This window comes from Hyperolius riggenbachi, chromosome 6, assembly GCF_040937935.1.
Source record: "Hyperolius riggenbachi isolate aHypRig1 chromosome 6, aHypRig1.pri, whole genome shotgun sequence".
In the NCBI taxonomy this organism is placed as follows: Eukaryota; Metazoa; Chordata; class Amphibia; order Anura; family Hyperoliidae; genus Hyperolius; species Hyperolius riggenbachi.
Window position 1 is genome coordinate 359,863,972 of NC_090651.1, and position 24,210 is coordinate 359,888,181.

Consider the following 24,210-nt stretch of genomic DNA (forward strand, 5'->3'; position numbering starts at 1 on the left):
CGCTTCACTTTTTTAATTGCTAGTAGCCAGTAGTAGTAGTTGCAGTAGCAATAAAAGTTATTTTTGGGAGAAAAGCCAATTGCATATGCGCCAGAGAGTTTTATACATTTTTACGTGTTCAGCTGGTCATACATTGAAAAGGGAAGATTCTTTTTTATATTTATAGCAAGTGCAGTTTTATGCTGAAGGCAGTGAAGAGCGACATGATTTTGGGAAAGCCAAAAAGACGGTGAACCCGTAGTAAACTTTTTGTTCTACCAACCTTTTAGCTTTAACACAGGTAGTCCCCAACTTATGAATGCCCGATGTACGAACAACCTGCCGAAATGAACAACCCGATCCTGTCGCGATTACGTCATTTCAGTGTTGGGGAAGTTTGAATACGCAGCTTCAAACTTCCCCCAAGTGCCGGCGGATGTCTCCTGCAGCAGCAGTGTTGGACTCACCTCCAAACCGAGTCCAACGATGTGCGTCCTACTCTCTCTGCCACCTGCCAGCTCTTGTGCATGGCATCGCTTCGCTTCCTGTCTGTCATGTGGCATACAGGTTCCTGTATGTCACATGACATACAGGAAGCGGTGCTGTATGCTAGAGGCAGAGTGGCTAGATGGACAGCGATGGACTCAGACTCAAAGGTGAGTCTAGCTCTGCTGCTTGGAAAAGGAGGAGGGGAGGTAAACCAAGGCATAGATGGGGGGACAAAACAGAGACACAGAGGAGGGGGGAGGAAAGGCACGGGGGACAGAACAAAGGCACAGAGAGGACAAAAGGAGCCACAGAGGGGACAAAATGGAGGCAAAAAATGGAGGTACAGATGGGGGAACAAAACAGAGGCACAGAGGAGACTAAACTGAGGCACGGGCTGACAAACAGAGGCACGGGGGGGGAACAAACAGAGTCACGGGGGGGACAAATAGAGGCAAGGGGGGGCTAATAGAGGCAAAGAGGGGGGACAAACAGAGAGTGGGGGACACACAGAGGGTGGGGGACAAATAGGGGCACAGAAGGAGGGGGCCAACTGAGGCACTGAGGGGGGACATACAGTGGCACAGATGGGGGACAAAGAGAGGAACAAAGGGGGACAAACACGCACAGGGGGGACAAACAGGCACAGAGGGGGTACAAAGGTACTGAAGAGGACAAACAGGCACAGAGGGGTACACTGGAGGCAAAGGGACAAAGATGGAACAGCATTTTCAGCTTTATTGTAGCCATTGCGACAACATTTTCAGTCTGTTTTCTTCTACCCTATAAGTTCTTATACATGTTCTAATGTGATCTGTCTTACTGCAGCCTTTCCTAGTTGTACAGTGGCTGTATTATCTCTGTTATATCATTTAATCTTCTTTCCTTTGACGGCTTTGTTGGGCTCAGGCACTCAGGCAGGAATGTGCTGCTCTGCTAGTGATAGGATGGAAGTTATACACACCCTCTCCAAGCCCCCTCCAGGCTCTGTATGTGTCACAGACTGAGCTTCTCTCAGCCTGGTTAGAAGCCATGATTTTTGTTTGTAAACCCTGCCTAAAACTGGCAATTACAAGCCAGGATTGCAGCAGGGAGTGGCAGAAACAGCACAGAGGGGCCCAGGAGAACATAATGAATAGAATGGTATGCTTTTTATTGTAAGAATTTTAGAGTACAGATTCTCTTTAAGAAAGGATTTAGGTTAAAAACCTACAGTCCCTATCTCGTTTGTTAACCGGGGACTACCTGTAAATATTATTTATCTTCTATTCTACTTCTGCTTGCAAGCTGAGATGAAAAAGACACCATCATAATCAGTCAAATGACTCTTAGATTTCCTGGGGGTCACTTCACATTGAAGAATGGTCAGCCCTTCAGCAAGAAGAGCATTTGATGCAAATGTTTCATCATACGAGAAAGCATGGAACTTCTGCTCCCCAACTGTAAAATAAGAAAGATTTATCCCCCCAAATAAGATCAGGTGTCCCCCTGGCTTTAAAAGCTTTAAGATCTTCCTCAGGTTTCTCATGTAGTCATCTTGATCTTTACAGACCATATCCATAAACCCATGGCTGATAATGCAATCGGCCTGAGGAACCCCTATGAGATCTGTTAGAGATTCCGTCTCTGTGTCAAAATTCACAACATGGGTAATGGCCGACTTCAGCTTCATTTCTTTCGCCTCACATTCATCACTGGAAAATGAAAACATTTTTTATTAAAAAAAAGATGATACAAATCCTACTTAAAGGGGAACTGAAATAAACTAAAAATATAAGAGTTTCACTAACCTGGAACTTCTGCCAGCCCCCTGAAGCCGACCTGTGCCCACACCGTCCTGGACTGATCCTCCGCCCCCCCACCACAGCTCACTTTTCTTTATGAAGTGGAAGCTGACCTACCCCACACAGGAGCCCACCCCACACAGGAGATTTGATTTAACTGGATGAAATCCGAATAACAACTATACGGATTTCATCCGGTTCCGGAGTTGAGCATCTCTAATCAAAATGTGAAGACACCATTAAATTCAAAGTTCATTCTAAGAGAACTCACCTTTTTCCTTCTAAGTCAGTAACATGCTTTGCCACATGCTCCCAGCTGAAAGCTCCGGTACGATCTTTCTGCCATTTCTGTATCTCCGTAATGCATTTCTCATTGGCCCTCAGCACAATGATCTCTTGGAAGAACTCGCAGGCAGAATAAAGATGGTGAACTAGTGGACCACCACTGATGTCTATCAAGAGCTTTCCAGTCATGTGACCTGCAGGGGTTTACATGGCATATTGAATGAGGTTTGAACACAAATAACAAACCTAACAATCTTTTTTTTTTAGAATGGCAATGCAACAAGATAATCTGTTAATCAATGTATTCAGATGTAGGCTTGGTGTTTGACTTTAATTCATTTTCATCTGCAATCTGAAGATGTGTTGGATTGAATCAGTCAAAGCCAAACACTGCCCATGTATGGTGCAATGGTAAAATTATCACCCCAATGCAATCGCGTAGCGTGAGCATGTCAAATGAAAAAAAATTATATTTGAAAATGCAGACCGGTTCATCAAAAAAATTAGGTACTGACTGAATTGGAATCAGTGGCGTATCTTGAGGGGCACAGCCATGGATCCATGCTATGGCACCCATGGGCACCATGCCTGCTCCTGTACTGTGCTGGTACCACTGCCTGCCACCCCTGCTGCCTCACCAACCATCAATGCATCAGACCTCAGATCAGTGCTTCCCTCCGCTATCCTCGTTGCCTCTCCGTCACTATCACACCTCAGCTCAGCGGTGAAGTGGGGGCGCACGGTACCCTCATACCGGGATCACTGCACAACCGGAAGTGACGTCATTAGTACCAGCTGCGCAGGTACCAGGTGCCCTCCCCTCGCTTTGTTGCTGATCTGAGGTGTGATGCTGAATGTGATGGAGAGGCAGCGAGGACAGCAGACAGCGCTGATCTGAGGTCTGTTGCTTTGATGGTGAGGTACTGGGGGCACCACTAAATACCTGATCTGGCGGGCTGACTATACCGTATGCACCCCTAACTACCTAAACAGGGGGGCTGCCTATACTGTGGGCACCACTAACTACCTAAACTGGGGGTCTGCCTACACTGGGGGCACCACTAAGTACCTAAACTGGGGGGCTGTCTATACTGGGAGCACCACTAACTACTTAAATTGGGGGTCTGTCTATACTGGGGGCACCACTATCTATACTGGGGGCTGCATATACTGAGGGCACCACTTACTAGCTAAACTGGGGGGCTGTCTACATTGGGGGAACCTCTAACTACCTAAACTGGGGTGCTGCCTATACTGGGGGCACCACTTAACACCTGATCTGGGGGGGCTGCCTAAACTGGAAGCACCACTAACTATCTAAACTGGGGAGCTGCCTACACTGGATGCACCACTAACTACCTAAACTGGGGGGCTGCCTATAGTGGGGGTACCACTAACTACCTAAACTGGGGGGCTGCCTATACTGGGGGTAGCATTAATTACCTAAACTGGAAGAAAGGGTGCTGCCTATACTAAGAGCATCACTCACTATTTTAACTGGGGGGAGCTGCCTATACTGGGGGCACCACTCACTACTTTAACTAGGGGGCTGTCTATACTGGGACACCACTCACTACTTTATCAGGAGGTGTTGCCTATAGCGAGGGCACCACAGGCTACTTTAACTGGCAGCAAGGTGGGGGCTGCATATACTGAGGGCACCACTCACTACTTTAACTGGGGGGCTGCCTATACTGGGACGCCACTCGCTACATTAATTAGGGGGTGCCTATACTGGGGCCACACCCCACTAAGTATACTGGAGAGGCTGCTACTTATACTGGGGGGACACCTTTTACTAGGACACCTCTTCCTGCCTATGGTGGGGGCAAGCTAAACTGGGAGGGCTACTTCTGGATACAACGATAACAAATGTAGGTGAGAAAGGATGCTGTTTTTACATGGGAAGAGGGCTCTGACGGGGGCACAAATTTACTGTTTGCTATAGGCACTGTATTACCCAGATACACCTCTGATTGGAAATACATCTGTTGAAAAAATTTTGACAAGACATCTCCTTTTCCTGGTTCAGTCATACAGCACCCTTCTCTCAAAGCGGTATAAAACTCTGACATAATATTCAATAAAAACATGTTTTCCTACTTTTTATATCCCATACAGTTATCATATTTGCTTGTGTGCATAAGTATTATTATTCATTAGAAATTATAAGTTCCCAAAGTACAATTTTGTTGCTCTGAGAGCTTACATTGCATTTTATTTATAATTTTATAACTGGTTTATTCATATTGAAATGTGTGCAGAAATGCTTTCTGAGTGTCTGTGTTCTGGAGTGTCTGAATTGCCAGAGAATATTTAATTGTATCAAGTTAGGAATGTAAACAAACACAAGATAATGTTATCTCCAGTTCGGATGCGTCCAGCTCTCCCTGCAGGGAGCTTGTAAGTCCTGTGTTTAACTAGTTGAATGCTGTTCTAGTAAAAAATATGGTGGTAGTATATAATATGCTGTAAATAATATTATAGAGCAAAGAAGAAATACTGGGTTTTATACCACAACAACATATCCTAGCTACCAGTCACTGAACACTCTGCCCTTTAGAATAAAAGGAATTATAAGCAAAAAGTTTTTTCATTCTTTCTTTGGGCCTTTCTTTGGGCCTTCATCCTTGCATATGCTGTTTGAAATGTTTGGGGAACAGTGGTTTAGTAATAGGAGATCTAGAAGTTGTGACAGCAGAAGGATCCCTGGACAATGGGGGTGGGCACTCCCTCAAGCTGTGGTTTCTTTCTGCCAGGAGTCCGATGACTAGGGCAAATATCGACAGGGATAGGGGACAGCTCTGTCTTCTGCCTCACTGGACAGGTATTGTGAGGGGTGAAGATGGAAGTTTTAAGTGTGCAGTGGAGACCAAATATAAGCTTTTCACTGTCTGGAGAAAGCCCCCCATACCAGCTTTTTGTAATGCCTCTACCATATAAGGCCAGTCAATGATATCAAAAGCCTTCCTCATGATAATGTCCAATGATACAAAAGCTAGTGGTTCTTTAAATTTATTGGTAATGTGGAGAAGGTTGATTACTTTACTAACATTGTCAAGGGCTTAGTGGTAGGGGGAGAACCTGACTTGATCTCAATGGATGAGGAGATCCAGGCTACTTCTTATGTTCAACCTACCCTCCCTCTTACTGCTTTATGCCCCCACATTCTGCTTGTAACCAACTGACATTGACTGGGCATTCATTTGAACAGGGCACCTGGAAAAAAGTGCACCTGATATAGCCTGAGATTTCAGCTATAAAAGTGTACTTTTTGGCCATAAAGGGGCACTAGTTATAGTCCATATTTTTGAGTGCTAAAAAGGCACCCTTTTGAAGCTTAAAAAAAATCTCACTATGAAAGGCACCCTATTACAGCCAAAAAAATCTCGGTTATAGCAGTGCCTTTTTATAGCGAAAAAAATCTTGGCTATATCCAGTCCCCTTTTATAGTCAAAATAAAAAACTCAGGTGCCCTGTTCACCACCTTATGGCCGAGATTTGCAGCAAATAACATTGAAGTCCATTGAGGCGCCCTTTTTACATAGATGGCTCTTTTCATCTGAGGCCAGAAACCCACTAGGAGCGATTTCTAATCACTAGTGATGTGAAAAGGCTCTTGCTAATGCAATGCTATGGGGGATTTTTATAAAATCACATCGCTCAAGTGGGATCACACCCATAGCATTACATTAGCAAGAGTTTTCAAATCGCAAAACACTCAGAAAATCTCTCCTAGACTATATGGTTTCTGGCCTGATACTGGGGTGGGGGTGGTTAGAAGGACTGGTAGCTACAAGGGGAGTAATGCTGTTGTGTTTTATTTTGTTTTGTTTTTGTTTTTTTTACAATACATTTGCAGATTTACATAACAAGAGCCCAGCTTTGAAACAAGCAGGTGGCTAACCCAGTAATACTGCTGTTAAAAACAGCATATGGATCATCATGTTGGCCAGCAACTGGTATTGTTTAAAAGAGAATAAAATTGGCAGCCTCCATATACCTCTCTCTTCAGGTGTCCTTTAACTATATTGCACATATTACTTAATAATCTTGTTAGTCTACCTACCCTTGCTTAGGGCATTGTGCAGTTTCTCAATGGGAAATGTCAATCCATCTTCTTTAAATGTCATATCAGGGGCTGCAGAATAATATGTCTCCAGCAATGTTCTTGAATCAAGCCCATGTTTATGGTAGAGCTTCTTATTGGAGCTGGGGTCCATCCTGTATGTCAGGCAGAAGACTAGTGACAGCTGTCCCCTCTGTGGTTCTGATCATGAGAAGGACCTGGAGCCTTTTTTTATACACATCCGAATCATCAGCAGTTCTAATTATCACGAGCGCACCGTGTGTTTAGGATCTCATGATGGGAACTCAGCTGATGTTTTGCAGCTGTATGGTTTTTTCTGATCATATGCTATAAATAATTAAAGGGTCACGTAAGGCAACCTAAAAAAAATGAGTTTTACTCACCTGGGGCTTCTACCAGCCCACTGCAGCTGTCCGGCGGTTACGCAGTCTTGCTCCGATCATGCTTCTGTCCCCGCCGGCAGCCACTTCCATTTTCAGGCCTGGGAACGCAAGTGATTCTTCACATTCCTGGCAATAACTCCCTCTATTCTGCTATTGTGGCCAGGAACGCGAAGAATCACTCACGTTCCCAGGCCTGTCACCGAAAACGGAAATGGCTGCCTGACGGGGCCAAGAGCATCGGAACGAGTCTGCGTGGGCACCGGACAGCTGGTGAAAGCCCCAGGTGAGTAAAAATCATTTTTTTAGGTTGCCTTAAGTGTCCCTTTAATTATAGCTCAACGTGCAAAAACAAAACAAAACAAACAAAAAAAAATAGAAAAGATGAAGAAAAGTATTCTTGTTCAAATTCAGGTTTCCCTCATGCTCAACTCCACCACTGGTCAGTCCATCTGGCTCAGCCAAACGTGAATGTTGCTGATCTTCAGGTTTCAAAGTTCAGGTTGTAGAGTGAACTCTCCCAACATGCACTAGCAGTGATGAGAATGCATTTCACATAATCCTAATTTCACTCATTTGCAACTAATAATAATAATTCAAAATTACAATGAAAAAAAAAATCATAATTAACCACTTCAGGACGAGAGCAACTTTCACATATCAGCGCTGCTCCCATTCATTCACCAATAACTTTATTACTATGTCACGCCTCACGCTGGGCGTGATAAGATGACGTACAGATATAACACAACAACAGTACAAGGTAATAGTCTGGCTCAGTCAGAACTTGTGCACAAGTTTGTCAAAGTACAGAGTCGTTAAGCAAAATCGTAGTCAAATTCGAGCAGGGTAATACACGTAAATCAGATGTCTGTCGTATACAAGGATCAGGCGGTAGCAAAGTCAGGGACAGGCCGAGTTGGTAACAAAAATCAGATGTCTAAGGTACAGAACGATCAGGCTAGAGTGGGGTCGAAAGGCAGGCAAAAGTCTGTACACAGAATATATACAATAGATATAATATCAGTAAATTACAAAATAATAAACTTCAATAACTACAAATATACAAGACTCACTGACTAGAGTACATATATATTGTGCGGCTACACAATATATAAATGTATCTCAAGAAGCTAGCTTGCTAAGGCCAGGAACCAGCGTACTGATTAGTATCAAGGCCAGCGAGTGAATGTCTCGCCTGGCCTAATATACATTTGAAGAGGGAATGAGCCCAACCCACAGGAGGACGGTCTTCCTTCAGACACGCCTCCTTAACCTGTAAGAGCCGCTCTGGCTCGCGCGCGCATCTAGAGACACTGCGCACGCATGCTTCCTTACTCCCTGCGGCCGTGCTGGAGACGTCGGCCGGAGGAGATGATGCGGAAGATCCTCTGCACGAGCAAGTCCCGCCGGATACGCCGTGAGGAATATCGCGGGACCAGCCACGGACAGGTAACACACTCTACCAGGCCTATCAGGATTATTCTGATGGAATTCCTGAATTAATTGGTCAGCATGGATCTGAAGAGCAGGAACCCAACATCTCTCCTCAGGACCATAACCCTTCCAATCCACTAAATACTGTAGGGAATTATGAATCTTCCTCAGGGCCAGATTTCTGGGAAGGCCACAAAGGCCATGGCCCAGGGTGATAAAATCAGATAAGATAAGAAGGGCAGCATGACTTGGAGAGAGAAGAGGTCATATGTCAAAGTAAATCATCTCTTCTGGTCCTGCAGTGCAGCCAGCCAGCGTCCTGCTCTGCACTAATAGCTGAACTCCAGAGTTCCCCAATTCCAGCAAGTCTCTCTCTCACAATTCCTGGTGTGTTATGACAATCAACATCTGCTGTCACCTCACCTGATGATCCATTCCTCTGTATCATGGACATACAAGTTGATGTGAGAAATTATTATTATTATTATTTATTGTATTTATAAAGCGCCAACATATTACGCAGCGCTGAATATACCAGGGATTTACATTACAAAGCAGATAGAACTAAGTTCTGCTGAGTTTTAATGCAGGCATTCACAGACATCAGTGAGCTCTGCTAGTTTCTTCACTTTCTCCTTTACAGCTGTGACACTGACTCCAGCAGCTGTAAATTACACTTTCTTATCTTTAGTCTACCTACATCTATGGCTTTAGGTTTTTTTCTTCTTTCTAGCCAGCAGTGGTCTCAGTTAACTCTTTCCTGACTCATTTTCTGTCCTTTTGTTCCTACCATCTATGAGAACTGCAGGAATAAAAATGCTGTTTGCTTTCCTTTCATTGCTAAACTATCACTGTCCCCTGAGTTGTTGCTACCTCTATGCTAGTGTGTATGGTTTGGCATCCTCCTTTCCTGTAGCAGTAGAGCATTGTACCATCTTAGCCATCAGTGAAAGCAGCGAGTTTTGAATCAGGATGATATCATTTATTGGCTTAAAAGAAAAAAAGTAATCTTTCTGCTAATAAGCCTTCTTCAGACTTTGTTCCTGTATACTGTCAATATGTTAGAGCACACCACCATATGTACTTTCAGCATTCAAAAGAGATACGTAGATTTTTCAGCAAATATAAATAAATATAATAATAAACCGAACATTTGTATAGCGCTTTTCTCCTGTCGGACTCAAAGCGCTCAAGAGCTGCAGCCACTGAGAGGCGCTCAAGAGGCCACCCTGCAGTGTTAGGGAGTCTTGCCTTGAACTCCTTATGAATAGGTACTTGACCTAGCCAGAATTTGAACCCTGGTCGCCCATGTCAAAGGCAGAGCCCTTAACCAGTAATCTATCCAGCCACCATATATCATTCAGATGCTTTAAAGTGGAGCTGAACTCTGTCTTGCACAGGACAGAAGGAAAACATAGAAAAATCCACCTTGTATGTTTTTAGAGAGCCTGTGTAATTCCCCCTCATCTGTGTCTAATCTGAAGTTGTAATTTGATCTCTCCCCTGTGTCCCCTGACTGCCACAGCATCTAAGCTCATTGAAAGCACAGGATGTTAATAATATGTCTGCTTCCATGAAAGCAGGAAGTAGACACTACCGATTTATTGCAGGATTTGTATCAGCTGTAACAAAGAAATGTTTTGTTTTTTTAAAAGTTATGTTGTTGTGTATCTTTTGAAGTAGAGAGGAAGTTCTGAGTTCAGGTCCGCTCTAATTACAACCAAACATCCAAAGTGGGTATTGATAGGATGTTTGCTAGATACCTGTTCTCTGTTTTGGATGGGCTTCTCTCCATTGAGCTGTCCTGTCACCTGTTTGTGGCTCTGACTGCTGCCAGTCGCACAGAGGATAAAGAAGCAGCGCATGCTCTGGCCACTCACGCTCCCTGCCACCTGTTTGTGGCTCCGACTGCAGCCAGTCGCACAGAGGACAAAGAAGCAGTGCATGCTCTGGCCACTCGCACTCCCTGTTACCTGTTTGTGGCTCTGACTGCTGCCAGTCGCACAGAGGACACAGAAGCAGCGCATGCTCTGGCCACTCACGCTCCCTGTCACCTGTCTGTGGCTCGGACTGCAGCCAGTCGCACAGAGGACAAAGAAGCAGCGCATGCTCTGGCCACTCGTGCTCCCTGTCACCTGTATGTGGCTCTGACTGCTGCCAGTCGCACAGAGGACACAGAAGCAGCGCATGCTCTGGCCACTCGCGCTCCCTGTCACCTGTATGTGGCTCTGACTGCAGCCAGTCGCACAGAGGACAAAGAAGCAGCGCATGCTCTGGCCACTCGCGCTCCCTGTCACCTGTATGTGGCTCTGACTGCAGCCAGCCGCACAGAGGACAAAGAAGCAGCGCATGCTCTGGCCACTTGCGACTTGCACAAGTTTTCTGCTCCTGTCCAGATGTGCACAGCAACCAACGCCAGTACAGTGTTATGCATTCTTGACAAGTACATATATCAGCGTCATTTTTCAAGTATGCATGCCCAGAACACTATGCGCTGCTGTGCACATTCGGCCAGGAGCACAAATTGCAGGAATTATTGAGCAGACAGAGCATCCTCTGATTCTTGGCTGAATGGGAGGCAGAGCAGCACAACTGAAATGAGCCCATTCCAACCAATGATCGCTAGTCAGAGTGTTGGACAGAATGTTTTTTGATGGTGGCAGTGGGGGGGGGGGGGGGGGTGGCGGTAGGTGACAGCAGGCCTAGGGCACTGGAAAGTACAAATCCGGCCCTGGTACCGTATGTATCCTAGTCTAGGGCCAAGTTTTTTAGGGGGAACCCAATTAACTTATCTGTATGTTTTTTGGGATGTGGTAGGAAACCAGATTTCCCAGAGGAAACCCACACAGACACAGGGAGAACATACAAACTCCTTGCAGATGTTTACCTGGCTGGGATATGAAGTGAGAATCTAGCGCTGCAAGGCGAGAGTGCTAACCACTACGTCACCGTGCTGCCCATGGGGGGAAATGTGTATGTGCTCTACAAGACTGACTCTTTATCCTTGTTATGTTGTTTAGGGGGATGCTGCATAATGAGGGGGGGTCACAGACTATTTGGAAGGGGTAATGCTGCTAGGAGGGTGGGCAGTCACTTACCACTTGGAGGAGAGATGCTGCCTTATAATCATCACTAGCTACTTGGGGGGGTTAAGGGCGGCCTCGCCCAAAAAGTTTGAGAACCACTGCCCTGCGGTAAAAACAGGGTAACACAACACACACTTGCAAGTGTAACAGAAGTCTAAACCTTATCAACACAATGCTTTTTAAAGAGACACTGAAGCGAAAAAAAAAATGATATAATGATTTGTATGTGTAGTACAGGTAATAAATAAAACATTAGGAGCAGAGACATAAGTCTAATATTGTTTCCAGTACAGGAAGAGTTAAGAAACTCTAGTTGTTATCTATGTAAAAGAGCCATTCAGCTCCATGACTTTCAAAGTCGCAGAGAGTTCTGTCCTCTGAAGCTTGCTGTCAGTGACTGTATCTTCTTTTTTTTCTGCAGAGGATAGCTCAAAAGTTAATTTGCCTGCTCTGTAAAATCATTTAGAATGCTGAGTAGTGTGTAAACAGCAAATATTAGAGAATGATGCAATGTTATAAAAAAAAATGCTATAACTGAAAATAGAAATATGAGAATATTTTCTTTGCTAATAATGTTCTCGTAATTATTCGTACTACACAACCAATTCATTATATCATTTTTATTTATTTTTTATTTTTTATCTTTAAGACCCCAGCAAGTAAGAAAATTCTCAAAACACCGAAAGTTTGTTATTAATTTTTTATCTGATTTTTAGTACAGTTTCAAGCATACATGTAAATAAAGATGCCACACTGACATTACACACTGGGCCTCACTGCTACCTCCCTGCCCAAATTACCTGTGTTGCTTTTTCAATTGCTAGTAGCAAGTATTAGTAGCAGTATTTTGGGAGAAAAGTTAATTGCATATGGGGCAGCGAGTTTTATGAATTCTTACCTGGCTGTGAGAGGGCTATGGAGGCTGCCATATTTATTTCCTTTTAAACAATACAAGTTGCCTGGCAGTCCTGCTGATCCTCTGCCTCTAATACTTTTAGCCATAGACCCTGAACAAGCATGCAGCAATGCAGCAGATCAGGTGACTCAGGTGTTACTGGATTAGCCATATGCTTGTTCCAGGGTTTTGACTCAGACACTATTTATATCAGAAGATCAACAGGATGGCCAGGTAACTGGCATTGGAAGGAAATAAATATGGCAGCCTCCATATCACTCCCACCTCGGGTTCCCTTTAAAATGGTTAGATACTTTTTTATATTACTAGCAAGTGCAGTTTTACTAAAGGCAATGAAGAGCAGGATGATGCTGTGAAAGCCTAAAAGATTGTGAACACGTAGTAAACTTTTTTTTTTCTTCCAACCTCCTACATTGAATAGCTATTATTTACAGTCAGGTCCATAAATAAAAGTATAGGAGTCAGCTTATTCATGAGTCACGGGCAACACTGAGCACACTGAGTAATGTGTGTACTAATAGTGACATTCCCATTTGCAGCTATTTACCCAGTGGTAAGTGATACTCTGAGGAAAGGAAATGTCAACAAAACACAGGTGTGAAAGTCCTGGCCACAACAACTAACAAGGAAACGGGCGGGGGGAATACTGGGCTGCATAAAAGGGATTGAATAATTGCAGCACTTGGGGGCCTGGAGGAGGTATTGGCTGCACTTAAGGGACAGGAGGGGTTAATGGCTGCAATACTTTATGCAGTGCAGTCATTAACCCCTCCTGAGCCCCAAATGCAGCCATAGACTTTGCTGGGTAGACTTATACTTGAGTCAATAACAAATTCCAGCTTAAGAGAGCTGAATATTGGAGTCGACTTATATACGAGGTTGAGTATATACGGTACATCCAAATCAGGTGAGCAGTGTTGGAATTACAAGAGCATATGTGCCGCTCCCACTTGTTAAGGGAGTAAAAGTAATGGCACAAAATAATAATCATAAATCAAACTTTCACTTTTTAATACTTGGTTGCAAATCCTTTGCAGTCAATTACAGCCTGAAGTCTGGAATGCATACACATCACCAGACGCTGGGTTTCATCCCTGGTGATGCTCTGCCCGGCCTCTACTGCAACTGTCTTCAGTTTCTGCTTGTTCTTGGGGCATTTTCCCTTCAGTTTTGTCTTCAGCAAGTGAAATGCATGCTCAATCGGATTCAGGTCAGAGGACTGACTTGGCCATTGCACACTGTTGTAAATTAATTCCTACACCGTTCACCTGATTTGGATGTAAATACCCTCAAATTAAAACTGACAGTCTGCAGTTAAAGTACATCTTGTTTATTTCATTTCAAATTCATTGTGGTTGTGTATAGTGCCAAAAATGTTAGAATTGTGTTGATGCCCCAATACTTATGGACCTGACTGTGTCGTCCAATCTACTTCTGCTTACAAGCTGTGATGAAGAAAATTCCATCAAAATCAGTCAACTGACTCTCAGATTTCCTGGGGGTCACTTCACACTGGAGAATGGTCAGCCCTTCATCAAGAAGTACATTTGAGGTAACCTTTTCATCATATGAAAAAGCATGGAACTTCTGCTCCCCTACTGTGTAATAAGAGATATTTATTCCCCCAAATAAGATCAGGTGTCCTCCTGGTTTTAAAAGCGTTAGGATCTTCCTCAAGTTTCTCTTGAAGTCATCTTGATCTTTGCAGACCAGATCCAGAAACCCAAAGCTGGTAATGCAGTCGGCCTGAGGAACCTCTATCAGGTCTGCTAGAGTTTCTGTCTCTGGGTCAAACTTCACAACATGAGTAATGGCTGACTTCAGCTTCATCTCTTTCGCCTCACATTGGTCACTAGAAATTAAAAATAATTTATAAAACTGAGGATCACAGATGACACAATAGCATACAGCAACAGATCATTGCATGAAATCTCACCTTCTTCCTTCTAAGTCGGCAACATGTGCAGCTGCGTGTCCCCAGCAGAAAGCTCCGGTACGATCATCATGCCATTTCATTATCTCCATGATGCACTGCTCATTGGCCCTCAGCACAATGCTCTCTTGGAAGAACTCACAGGCAGAATAGAGATGGTGAACAAGTGGACCACCACTGATGTCAATCAAGATCTCTCCAGTCATATGACCTGTAGGAGGGTACATGGCACATTAATGGAGGTTTCTACACAAATAAAGCTGGCCATACACTGGCCCGATTCGCGTCCGTTTCGACAGCAGATTCGATCCTGGGATCGAATCTGCTGCCAATCGCTTGCGCTAAACGCACCCGCCGATCCGATTTCCTCCCGAAATCGGATCGGTCCGTCGATCGCGCCGTGCGGGAAATTACCCTCGATCGCCCGGCGGTAGGAGCGCGTCGCTTGCGGCGTACGATTCGGGCCCGATGCGACGCATGTATACATTACCTGAAGCTGGCTCCGGGGTCCTCTTCTCCTCGCTGCACCGCATTTCCGCATGTCCCAGTGTACGCTTATACTTCCTGTGTCACTCCGGTGACCAGGAAGTTGAAATAGAGGGCGCTCTATTTGAACTTCCTGGTCACGGAGTAACACAGGAAGCGCCGGGATGGAGCCGGAACAGAGCGGTGCAGAGCGGAGAAGATGCCCGGGAGCCAGCATCAGGTAATGTATACGGGGGGGGGGGGGGGACAGGCGGCAGGAGCAGCTGAACAGATTGTGATCGGTTTCAGGCTGAAATCGATTCACAATCTGTTTGCAGTAAAGGTGGCCATACGATCCCTCTCTGATCAGATTCGATCAGATAGGGATCTGTCAGCTGGTCGATCTAATGGCAAATCGACCAGTGTATGGCCACCTTTACAAACCTGACAGTCATTTCTATATTGCCAATGTAACAAGATAATCTGGTAATCAATGTACTCAGATGTAGGGATAATCGGAAATGCCAATGACAATTCTGATTTATAAAATCGATTTTCTCAAAAACTATAAAGTCTTTTTGAATAATTCTCCTTAACACATGCCGCAATTTTGGTGACTATAGTAGCATGTATGGGGGCTTTGCTATTCACTGCTAGCATGAAATTATGAAAATTACGCAACATTACAAATTATTACACAAAATCACTTGAATTTACAAATCATAACTACCTGTGGGTGTAATTGCAAAAATGTATGTGAACGTTTGCATAATCCTAAAAAGCTGATTATGATCATCAGTAATTGCAGTTGTCTATTCTGCAATGCCATGATACAAAGGGCCCGCAATGTCCAGCGTGTCCCTAGTCCCTGGTGCATGCTGGGAGACGAAGCGTCCCTGGCCTCTGGTGCATGCCAAGAGATGTATTCATTACTGTACATCTCCCAGCTAGGCAATGTAAAGACATTAATAACTACATATCCCGGCATTCAGCAGCTACTAGGGATGCTTCATTTCCCAACATGCACCAGCTGGACATCAAGGGCACTGTGAACCATGGCATTGACAGCTGCAATATGGATGGATGTCCTGTTAGAGACGGGGGCTACAGAGCAGCCCCCATAGGTAAGGTAATTTAACACTCCCCCACCACCAAAGCTGCCCCCCCCCCCCCCTTAAAGTAGGGGAAGGTTCGTTATTGATGAAACCCACTAGAAGAGATTTTCTGAGCGCTTTGCGATTTGAAAACTCTTGCTAATGTAATGCTATGGGTGTGATCCCGTTTGAGCGATGTGATTTTATAAAAATCCCCCATAGCATTGCATTAGCAAGAGGTTTTTAAAATAATTAGCAATTAGAAATCGCTCCTAGTGGGTTTATGGCCTGAGAGGGATATGAAGGCTGCCATATTTATTTCCTTTTAAAGTGGACCTGAACTCTTGCTCAGGACAGAAGAAAAACATAGAGCAATGCATCCTGTATGTATTTAGAGCGTTTAGCCTGTCTAATTCCCCCCTCATCTGTGACTAACCACAGTAATTTGATCTCTCAGCTGTGTCAGCTGGCTGCCTTGGCAGAGCAGCTAATCTGTAAACACAGTATGTTAACCCTATGTCTGCTTCCATGAAAGCAGTAAGTAGACACACTGCAGCTGTAACAAAGAAATGTTTTTTTTCTTTAAAGGTTATTATGCTGTTGCTTATCTTTTAGAGCAGAGATGAAGTTCTGAGTTTAAGTCTGCTTTAACCACTTAATGATCTTAGCTCTGAGCGTAGATATACGTTACATAGTTATTTGGGTTTAAAAAAGACATACGTCCATTGAGTTCAACCAGAGAGCAAAGTACAACACCAGCCTGCTCCCTCACATATCCCTGTTGATCCAGAGGAAGGCGAAAAACCCTTACAAGGCATGGTCCAACTAGCCCCTAAAAGGAAAAATTCCTTCCCGACTCCAGATGGCAATCAGATAAAATCCCTGGATCAACATCATTAGGCATTACCTAGTAATTGTAGCCATGGATGTCTTTCAACACAAGGAAAGCATCTAAACCCCCTTTAAATGCAGGTATAGAGTTTGCCATAACGACTTCCTGTGGCAATGCATTCCACATCTTAATCACTCTTACTGTAAAGAACCCTTTCCTAAATAAATGGCTAAAAAGTTTTTCCTCCATGCGCAGATCATGTCCTCTGGTCCTTTGTCAAGGCCTAGGGACAAAAAGCTCATCCGCCAAGCTATTATATTGCCCTCTGGTATATTTATACATGTTAATTAGATCCCCTCTAAGGCATCTTTTCTCTAGACTAAATAAACCCAGTTTATCTAACCTTTCTTGGTAAGTGAGACCTTCCATCCCATGTATCAATTTTGTTGCTCGTCTCTGCACCTGCTCTAAAACTGCAATATCTTTTTTGTAATGTGGTGCCCAGAACTGAATTCCATATTCCAGATGTGGCCTTACTAGAGAGTTAAACAGGGGCAATATTATGCTAGCATCTCGAGTTTTATTTCCCTTTTAATGCATCCCAAAATTTGATTAGCTTTAGCTGCAGCAGCTTGGCATTGAGTACAATTATTTAACTTGTTGTCGATGAGTACTCCTAAGTCCTTCTCCAAGTTTGATGTCCCCAACTGTATCCCATTTATTTTGTATGGTGCTAGACCATTGGTACGACCAAAATGCATGACTTTACATTTTTCAACATTGAATTTCATCTGCCATTTATGTGCCTATATAGAACATAGCACAGATATACGTATCTCGCCACGATCGCCACAGTGCGCACTCCTGCAAGAACTCTCATTGCGGCCTGTAATTAGGGAGATCAGTGAATGGGAATGCAGTTCCAATTCATTGATCTAAGTCCCCATGTCAATGATCATTGGCATCAGTGAGATGCTAGCGGTCATTGTGAAAAACAAAGGTAACACATAAACGTGTTACTTCCTGTTAGTGTACTAACAGTACACACTAGAAGAAAAAGTGTGGGGATATCTTGTGGCCAAATAGTAAAATTACACCTACATACATTCTTTTTAGAAAAACACATACATATATCATTAAAAATAACTCCTTACCTCCCTACTCTCCCATAGTTACACAAAAAAATTGCATTAAAAAAATACAAAAATACATAAATAGTTACCCTAGGGACTGAACTTTTTAATATGTATATATTGAGTGTGTATTACTGTTATTTTTGCATATGTGGGCTTGTAAATAGTTATGGATGCAAAACAGAAAATATATACCTTTATTTCCAAATAAAATGTTGTCATCATACATTGTATTAGGGAAATATTTTAAACAGTGTAATAGCAAATAAAATGTGTGGGTTTTATCCACTGTAGAACGTTTTATTTTAAAACAACTATAATGGCAGAAAACTGAAAAATAATGTTTTTTTTTCCATTTTTTTCTTATTATTCCTGTTAAAATGCATTTAGAATAAAAAAAATTCTTAGCAAAAGGTGCTACCCAAAGAAAGCCTAATTTGTGGTGAAAAAAACAAGATATAGATCATTTTGTTGTGATAAGTAGTCATAAAGTTATAGGCAAATGAATGGAAGGAGTGCTTAACTACTTTGGCCTCCTGGACGTACTAGCTACGCCCAGGAGGCCATGTGCGCGTCCGCGCGCTCCCGCGGATTGTTAGCCCACGAATCAGTGAATCGGGCTGTGGTGCCCGATCACTGATTCCTCTCCCCCACAGAAAAAGCGACAGCTTCTCTCAGAAGCTCTGCTTTTTCTGGCTGTTGCGTCCCCCATGCGTCCCTCTAAGCGTATGTTACGCTTAGAGTGACGTTATGTAAACAAACTCATGGCCGCCATCTTGTGGCCAAAAAGTAAAACTACAACTAAAAGTAAAAAAAATAAAACTCAACACACATTTACATTATAAAAGTACTGTTTACATCCCACCCTCCCAAAAAATACCCAAATAAAATGTTTAATATAAAAAAAAAAAAAATTACAATAATAAAAAACAAACAAACATGTAAATATTTACCTAAGGGTCTAAACTTTTTAAATATCAATGTAAAGATGAAATATTTCTATATTTTTTTTATTTTAAACTTGTAAATAGTGATAGAAGCAAAACGGAAAAAATGCACCTTTATTTCCAAATAAAATATTGTCGCCATACATTGTTATAGGGACATAATTTTAACGGTGTAATACCCGGGACATATGGGCAAATACAATACGTGAATTTGAATTATGGAGGCATGTATTATTTTAAAACTATAATGGCTGAAAACGGAGAAATAATGAATTTTTACAGTTTTTTTCTTATTCTTCCTGTTAAAACGCATTTACAGTAAAGTGGCTCTTAGCAAAATGTACCCCCCAAAGAAAGCCTAATTGGTGGCGGAAAAAACAAGATATAGATCAGTTCATAGTGATAAGTAGTGATAAAGTTATAGGCTAATGAATGGGAGGTGAACATTGCTCGGATGCATAAAGTGAAAACGACTGAAGGCTGAAGTGGTTAAAGGTGAAAATTGCTCTTGTCCATAAAGGGAAAAAAATCCTCAGTGGTGAAGAGGTTAAACAATACCAGCTGCTTGGCATTCCTGTTGATCTTTGGCTTTAGTTGTGTCTGAATCACACACCTGAAAAAAGCATGGTGGGAATTCAGTCAGGTTGTACTCTGGCAGGCGCAGTTTGTGTTTATTATAGGGGAATTCAGTCAAACCTCTCATCTGCATGCTTGTTTGGGGTTTATAGCTAAAAGTACTGGAAACAGAGAAGCAGCAGGAGAGCCAGGCAATTAATATTGTTTAAAGAAAATATGGTAGCCTCCATATCACTCTCACTTCAGGTGTACTATATACAGTAAGTGTATTACACATATGACTTATTATTATAATCTCATTAGTCTACCTACCCTTGCTTAGCGCATTGTGCAGTTTCTCAGTGGGAAGTGTCAGTATGTCTTCTTTAAATGTCATGTCAGAGGATCCAGAACAATAAGTCTCCAGATATGTTCTTGAATCATGATCATGTTTATGGTAGAGCTTGTAGGAGCTGCGGTCCATCTTGTATGTCAGTCAAAAGACTAGTCACAGCTTTGTTTCCCCTCTGTAGTTCTGATTATAAGAAGGCACCGGAGCCTTATACATTAATTCTGATTATCACAAGCACAACATGCGCTCAGGATCTGATCATGGGATCTGAGCTGTATGCGTACTTATTTGATTACATGCTAGAAATGATTAATTGCAGCTCAACTTGCAAAAAAAACCAAACACACAAACAACTGAAATAGTATACACAGTACAGCGCTGCCCATAATCAGGGGCACCTCTAGCCTTCTTGTCACTCCAGGCAAGAAATCCTGTGGCGCCCCTACCCCCCCCCCCCCCCCCCCCTAAAAATCATATACATTATAGAACACTTCACACATGATATAAGCCATCAGAGAAGGATAACTATGGAACGGAGCCCTAGGCAAGATAACACTTTGCCCTCCACTGATGGTCACCTGGCTTATTTAGTTAGATTTGGTGGGGGCTAGCAACCACCAGGCCCCTAAACTCTCTCTAGACCCTAGGCAGCTGCCTAAGTTTGCCTTGTGGATGATCAGCATTGTATGCCATACAGCACATGCTGCCAGTATGCACCTCAAATACAGCATCCACACTACAAGTTCCAATGGCAGTCACATTGCAAGATTGGATTATGAAGCAAGACATTCTTACTTTCAAAATAATATTTCACAAACATTATGAGATATGCAGATATGTTACCACCTGTTAGGGTAGGACTAGAGTGGGTATATCATGACATTGAAGGGCTGATATGGTAAGGTGGTTTAAGGCCCAGTGCACACCGAGCGGTTTTAGCAGCGATCCGCCAACCGCATTTGTCTGTGAAAACGCTTGGCTACTGTATTTCAATGGGATGGTGCACACCAGCGGTTTGAGGTTTTTAGCAAACCGCAAACGTGCCTCCTGCTGCACATTTGTGGTTTGCAGAAGCGATTCTGCCTCAATGTAGTATAGGAAAAATGCAAACCGCTCTGAAAAACACTAGATCAGAGCGGTTTTCCAGGCGTTTTTGTTACAGAAGCTGTTCAGTAACAGCTTTTACTGTAACAGTATTTGTAATCTGCTTCACAAAAACACTCGGCATGTTTCGAAAATGTCTCTAAACAAGCCTAGAATCACTCTGAAATCTGCTTCAAAAACCGCTAGCGTTTTGAGGATCTGCTAGCGGTTTTGGTGTGCACTGGGCCTAATGGTTTGATTCATAATCCATTCTGGAGATAAGCACAGTGTGTTTGTAGTGTAAGTGATACAAGAGAAGAGAAGTAGAATGGAGGGAGGGAGGGTAGTGGAGGGTCAGAATTGATGATATGGATGAGCAGATATCTATGAGTAGAATAGAGGCTCAGTGGGTAGCACTACTGCATTTTAGTGCTGAGTCCTAGGCTTGAACATTGGCCAGGGCAAAATCTGCATGGAGTTTCTGTCTTCAGACACTTCAGACATTTCCTACATCCTAAAAAACATACTAATAAGTCAACTGGTTTACCCCAAAAACAATCCTATATTGAAAATATTAGACTACTAGCTGATTGCCCGGCGTTGCCCGGGTATGTATTTGGCTGGTGTTGGCTCCACCCACTTTTTCTAACCCTAACACACAAACATTCAATGACCAAGTTTGTGAGCTTTGCGGTCTTTGGTATCAATAATTTGCATTGAAATGAAAAAATCTGGTTGGCTGTTTGTGGCTCCACCCCCTTTTCTGAATTTGAACCCCAGTCACCCAATGACCAACTGTACCAGGTTTGAGGCCTGTGCCATTAACAGTTCAAGAATGGTAGCAATTAAATATTCCCCTTGAAAAGCAATAGGTGGAGCCTACTTTTGTAGGCTCTACCCACTTTTCTGAATATTAATCCCAGTCACCAGTGACCAACTGTGCAAAGTTTAAAAACCCTGCCATTAACAGTGTAAGAATGGCTGCAGTTTTTGTCTCCACCCACTGATGACCTGGCGTTGCCCGGGTATGTATTTGACTGGTGTTGGCACTTTCTAACCCTAACGCACAAACACTTAATGACCAAGTTTGTGAGCTTTGGGGTCCTTGGCATCAATCATTTGTATATTCCCATAGTAATTAAACATATCTCATTGGCTGTTGGTGGCTCCACCCCTCTCCAGCATTTGAACCCCAGTCACCCAATGACCAACTGTAGCAGGTTTGAGGCATCTGCTATTAACAGTGTAAAAATGGCAGCAATTTAAATATTCCACTTGAAAATCAACAGGTGAATTTTGATTGGCTATTATAGGCTCCACCCACTTCCCTGAATATTAAACTCAGTCACTCAGTGGCCATCTGGGCAAAGTTTGGGAACCCTGCCATAAACAGTGTAAGAAGGGCTGCAGTTTACACTTTCCCAGTGAAATTTGTTTTTGGCACCGCCCACTTTTTGTAACCTGGACACAAAGTCACTAATCTATGCCCAAGTTTGTGAGTTTTGGGGTCCTTGGCATCAATAATTTGTGTTTTCTTATGAAATGAAACAAATCTGATTGACTGTTTGTGGCTCTGTCCCCTTTTCTGAATTTGAACCTCAGTGACCCAATGAGCAACTGTACCAGGTTTGAGGCTTGTGCCATAAGTGCAAGAATGGCAGCAATTTTAATATTCTCCTTGAAAAGTGACATGTGATTTTTGATTGGCATTTTTAGGCTCCACCCACTTTTCTAAATATTAAGCCCAGTCACCCAGTAACCAGCTGTGCAAAGTTTGAGAACCCTGCCATTGACAGTGAAGAAGGGCTGCAGTTTACAATTTCCCAGAAAAATCTGTTTTTAACTCCATCCACTTTTTGTAACCTGCACACAGTCACTACTCAATGACCAAGTCTGTGAGCTTTTGGGTTCGTGGCATCAAAATTGTGCTAATGGAAGCAGTTTACCCAGCAAAGAAATCTGGCTGTTTTTTGCTCCGCACCTTTACTGAATTTGAACCCCAGACACTTAACGACCGACTGTAGCAGGTTTGAGGCCTCTGCTATTAACAGTGTGAGAATGGCTGCAGTTTCACTATTCTCCTTGAAAATCAATAGGTGAATTTTGATTGGCTCTTGTAGGCTCCACCTACTTTTCCAAATAGTAATCCTAGTCACCCAGTGACCAACTGTGTGTAGTTTGAGAACCCTGCCATTAACAGTGTAAGAAAAGCTGCAGTTTACATTTTCCTATGTAAAAAGTTAGTTGTATTTGGCTCCGCCCACTATTTCTAATCTTGACATACAGTCACTTAATGACCAAGTTTATGAGCTTTGGGGTCCTTGGCATCAATAAGTTGCATTTTACCATTGAAATTAAACAAATCTGATTGGCTGTTTTTGGCCCGCTCCCTTCAGAATTTAAACCCCAGTCTCCCAGTGACTGACTGTAGCAGATTTTAGGCGTCTGCCATTAAGAGTGCATGAATGGCAGCAATGTAAATATTCCCCTTGAAAATCAAAAGGTGAATTTTGATTGGCTGCTGTAGGCTCCACCCACTTTTCTGAATATTAGTACCAGTCACCCAGTGGCCAACTGTGTCACGTTTGAGAACCCTGCCAATAACAGAATGGCTGAAATCAATCTAACAAATCTGATTGGCTGTTTGTGGCTCCACCCCTTTAGTGAATTTGGACCCCAGTCACCCAATGACTGACTGTATCAGGTTTGAGGCCTCTGACACTAACAGTGTGAGAATGGTAGCAATGTGAATATTCCCCTTGAAAATCAATAGGTACATTTTGATTGGCTGTTGTAGGCTCCACCCACATTTCTGAATATTCATCCCAGTCACCCAGTGGCCAATTGTGCAAAGTTTGTGAACCCTGCCATGTTAAAAATGTAGTTGTTGGCACCGCCCACTTTTTCTAACCTTGACATACAGTCACTCAGTTATCAAGTTTATCAGCTTTTGGGTCCTTGGTATCAATACTTTGTATATTCCCATTTAAAAATAAACAAATCTGGCTGTTTGTGGCTCCGCCCCCTTTCTGAATTTGGACCCTAGTCACCCAGTGACCAACTGTACCAGGTTTGAGGAATCTGCTTTTTTAACAGTATAAGAGAATGGTAGCAGATGAAATATTCCCTTTGAAAATCAAAAGGTGAATTTTTATTGGCTGTTGTAGGCTTCACCCACCTTCCAAAATGTTAATCTCAGTCACCCAATGACCACCTGTGCAAAGTTTGAGAACCCTGCCATTAACGGTGTAAGAATGGCTGCAGTTTATATTTTCCGAGTAAAAGTTGTTTTAGCTCCGCCCACTTTTTGTAACCTTGACACACGGTCACTCAATGACCAAGTTTGTGAGCTTTCAGGTTCCTGGTATAAAAA

At 43.1% G+C, this 24,210-nt stretch overlaps 2 protein-coding genes across 2 annotated transcripts; both read right to left on the minus strand.

Annotated features, from left to right (window-relative positions):
* Window positions 1-1,735: 1,735 nt before the first annotated feature.
* Window positions 1,736-6,757, minus strand: LOC137522260 (indolethylamine N-methyltransferase-like). The gene is made up of 3 exons (XM_068242289.1): window positions 6,604-6,757; window positions 2,521-2,728; window positions 1,736-2,159 (listed from the first exon to the last, which is right to left on the minus strand). The coding sequence occupies exons 1-3, from the start codon at window positions 6,755-6,757 to the stop codon at window positions 1,736-1,738; spliced, it is 786 nt and encodes a 261-aa protein (XP_068098390.1).
* A 7,000-nt stretch (window positions 6,758-13,757) lies between these two features.
* On the minus strand, window positions 13,758-19,945 carry LOC137523025 (indolethylamine N-methyltransferase-like). The gene is made up of 3 exons (XM_068243204.1): window positions 19,736-19,945; window positions 14,380-14,587; window positions 13,758-14,295 (listed from the first exon to the last, which is right to left on the minus strand). Exons 1-3 carry the CDS (start codon window positions 19,884-19,886, stop codon window positions 13,872-13,874), a joined length of 783 nt encoding a protein of 260 aa, XP_068099305.1. The 5' UTR covers window positions 19,887-19,945; the 3' UTR covers window positions 13,758-13,871.
* Window positions 19,946-24,210: the final 4,265 nt, after the last annotated feature.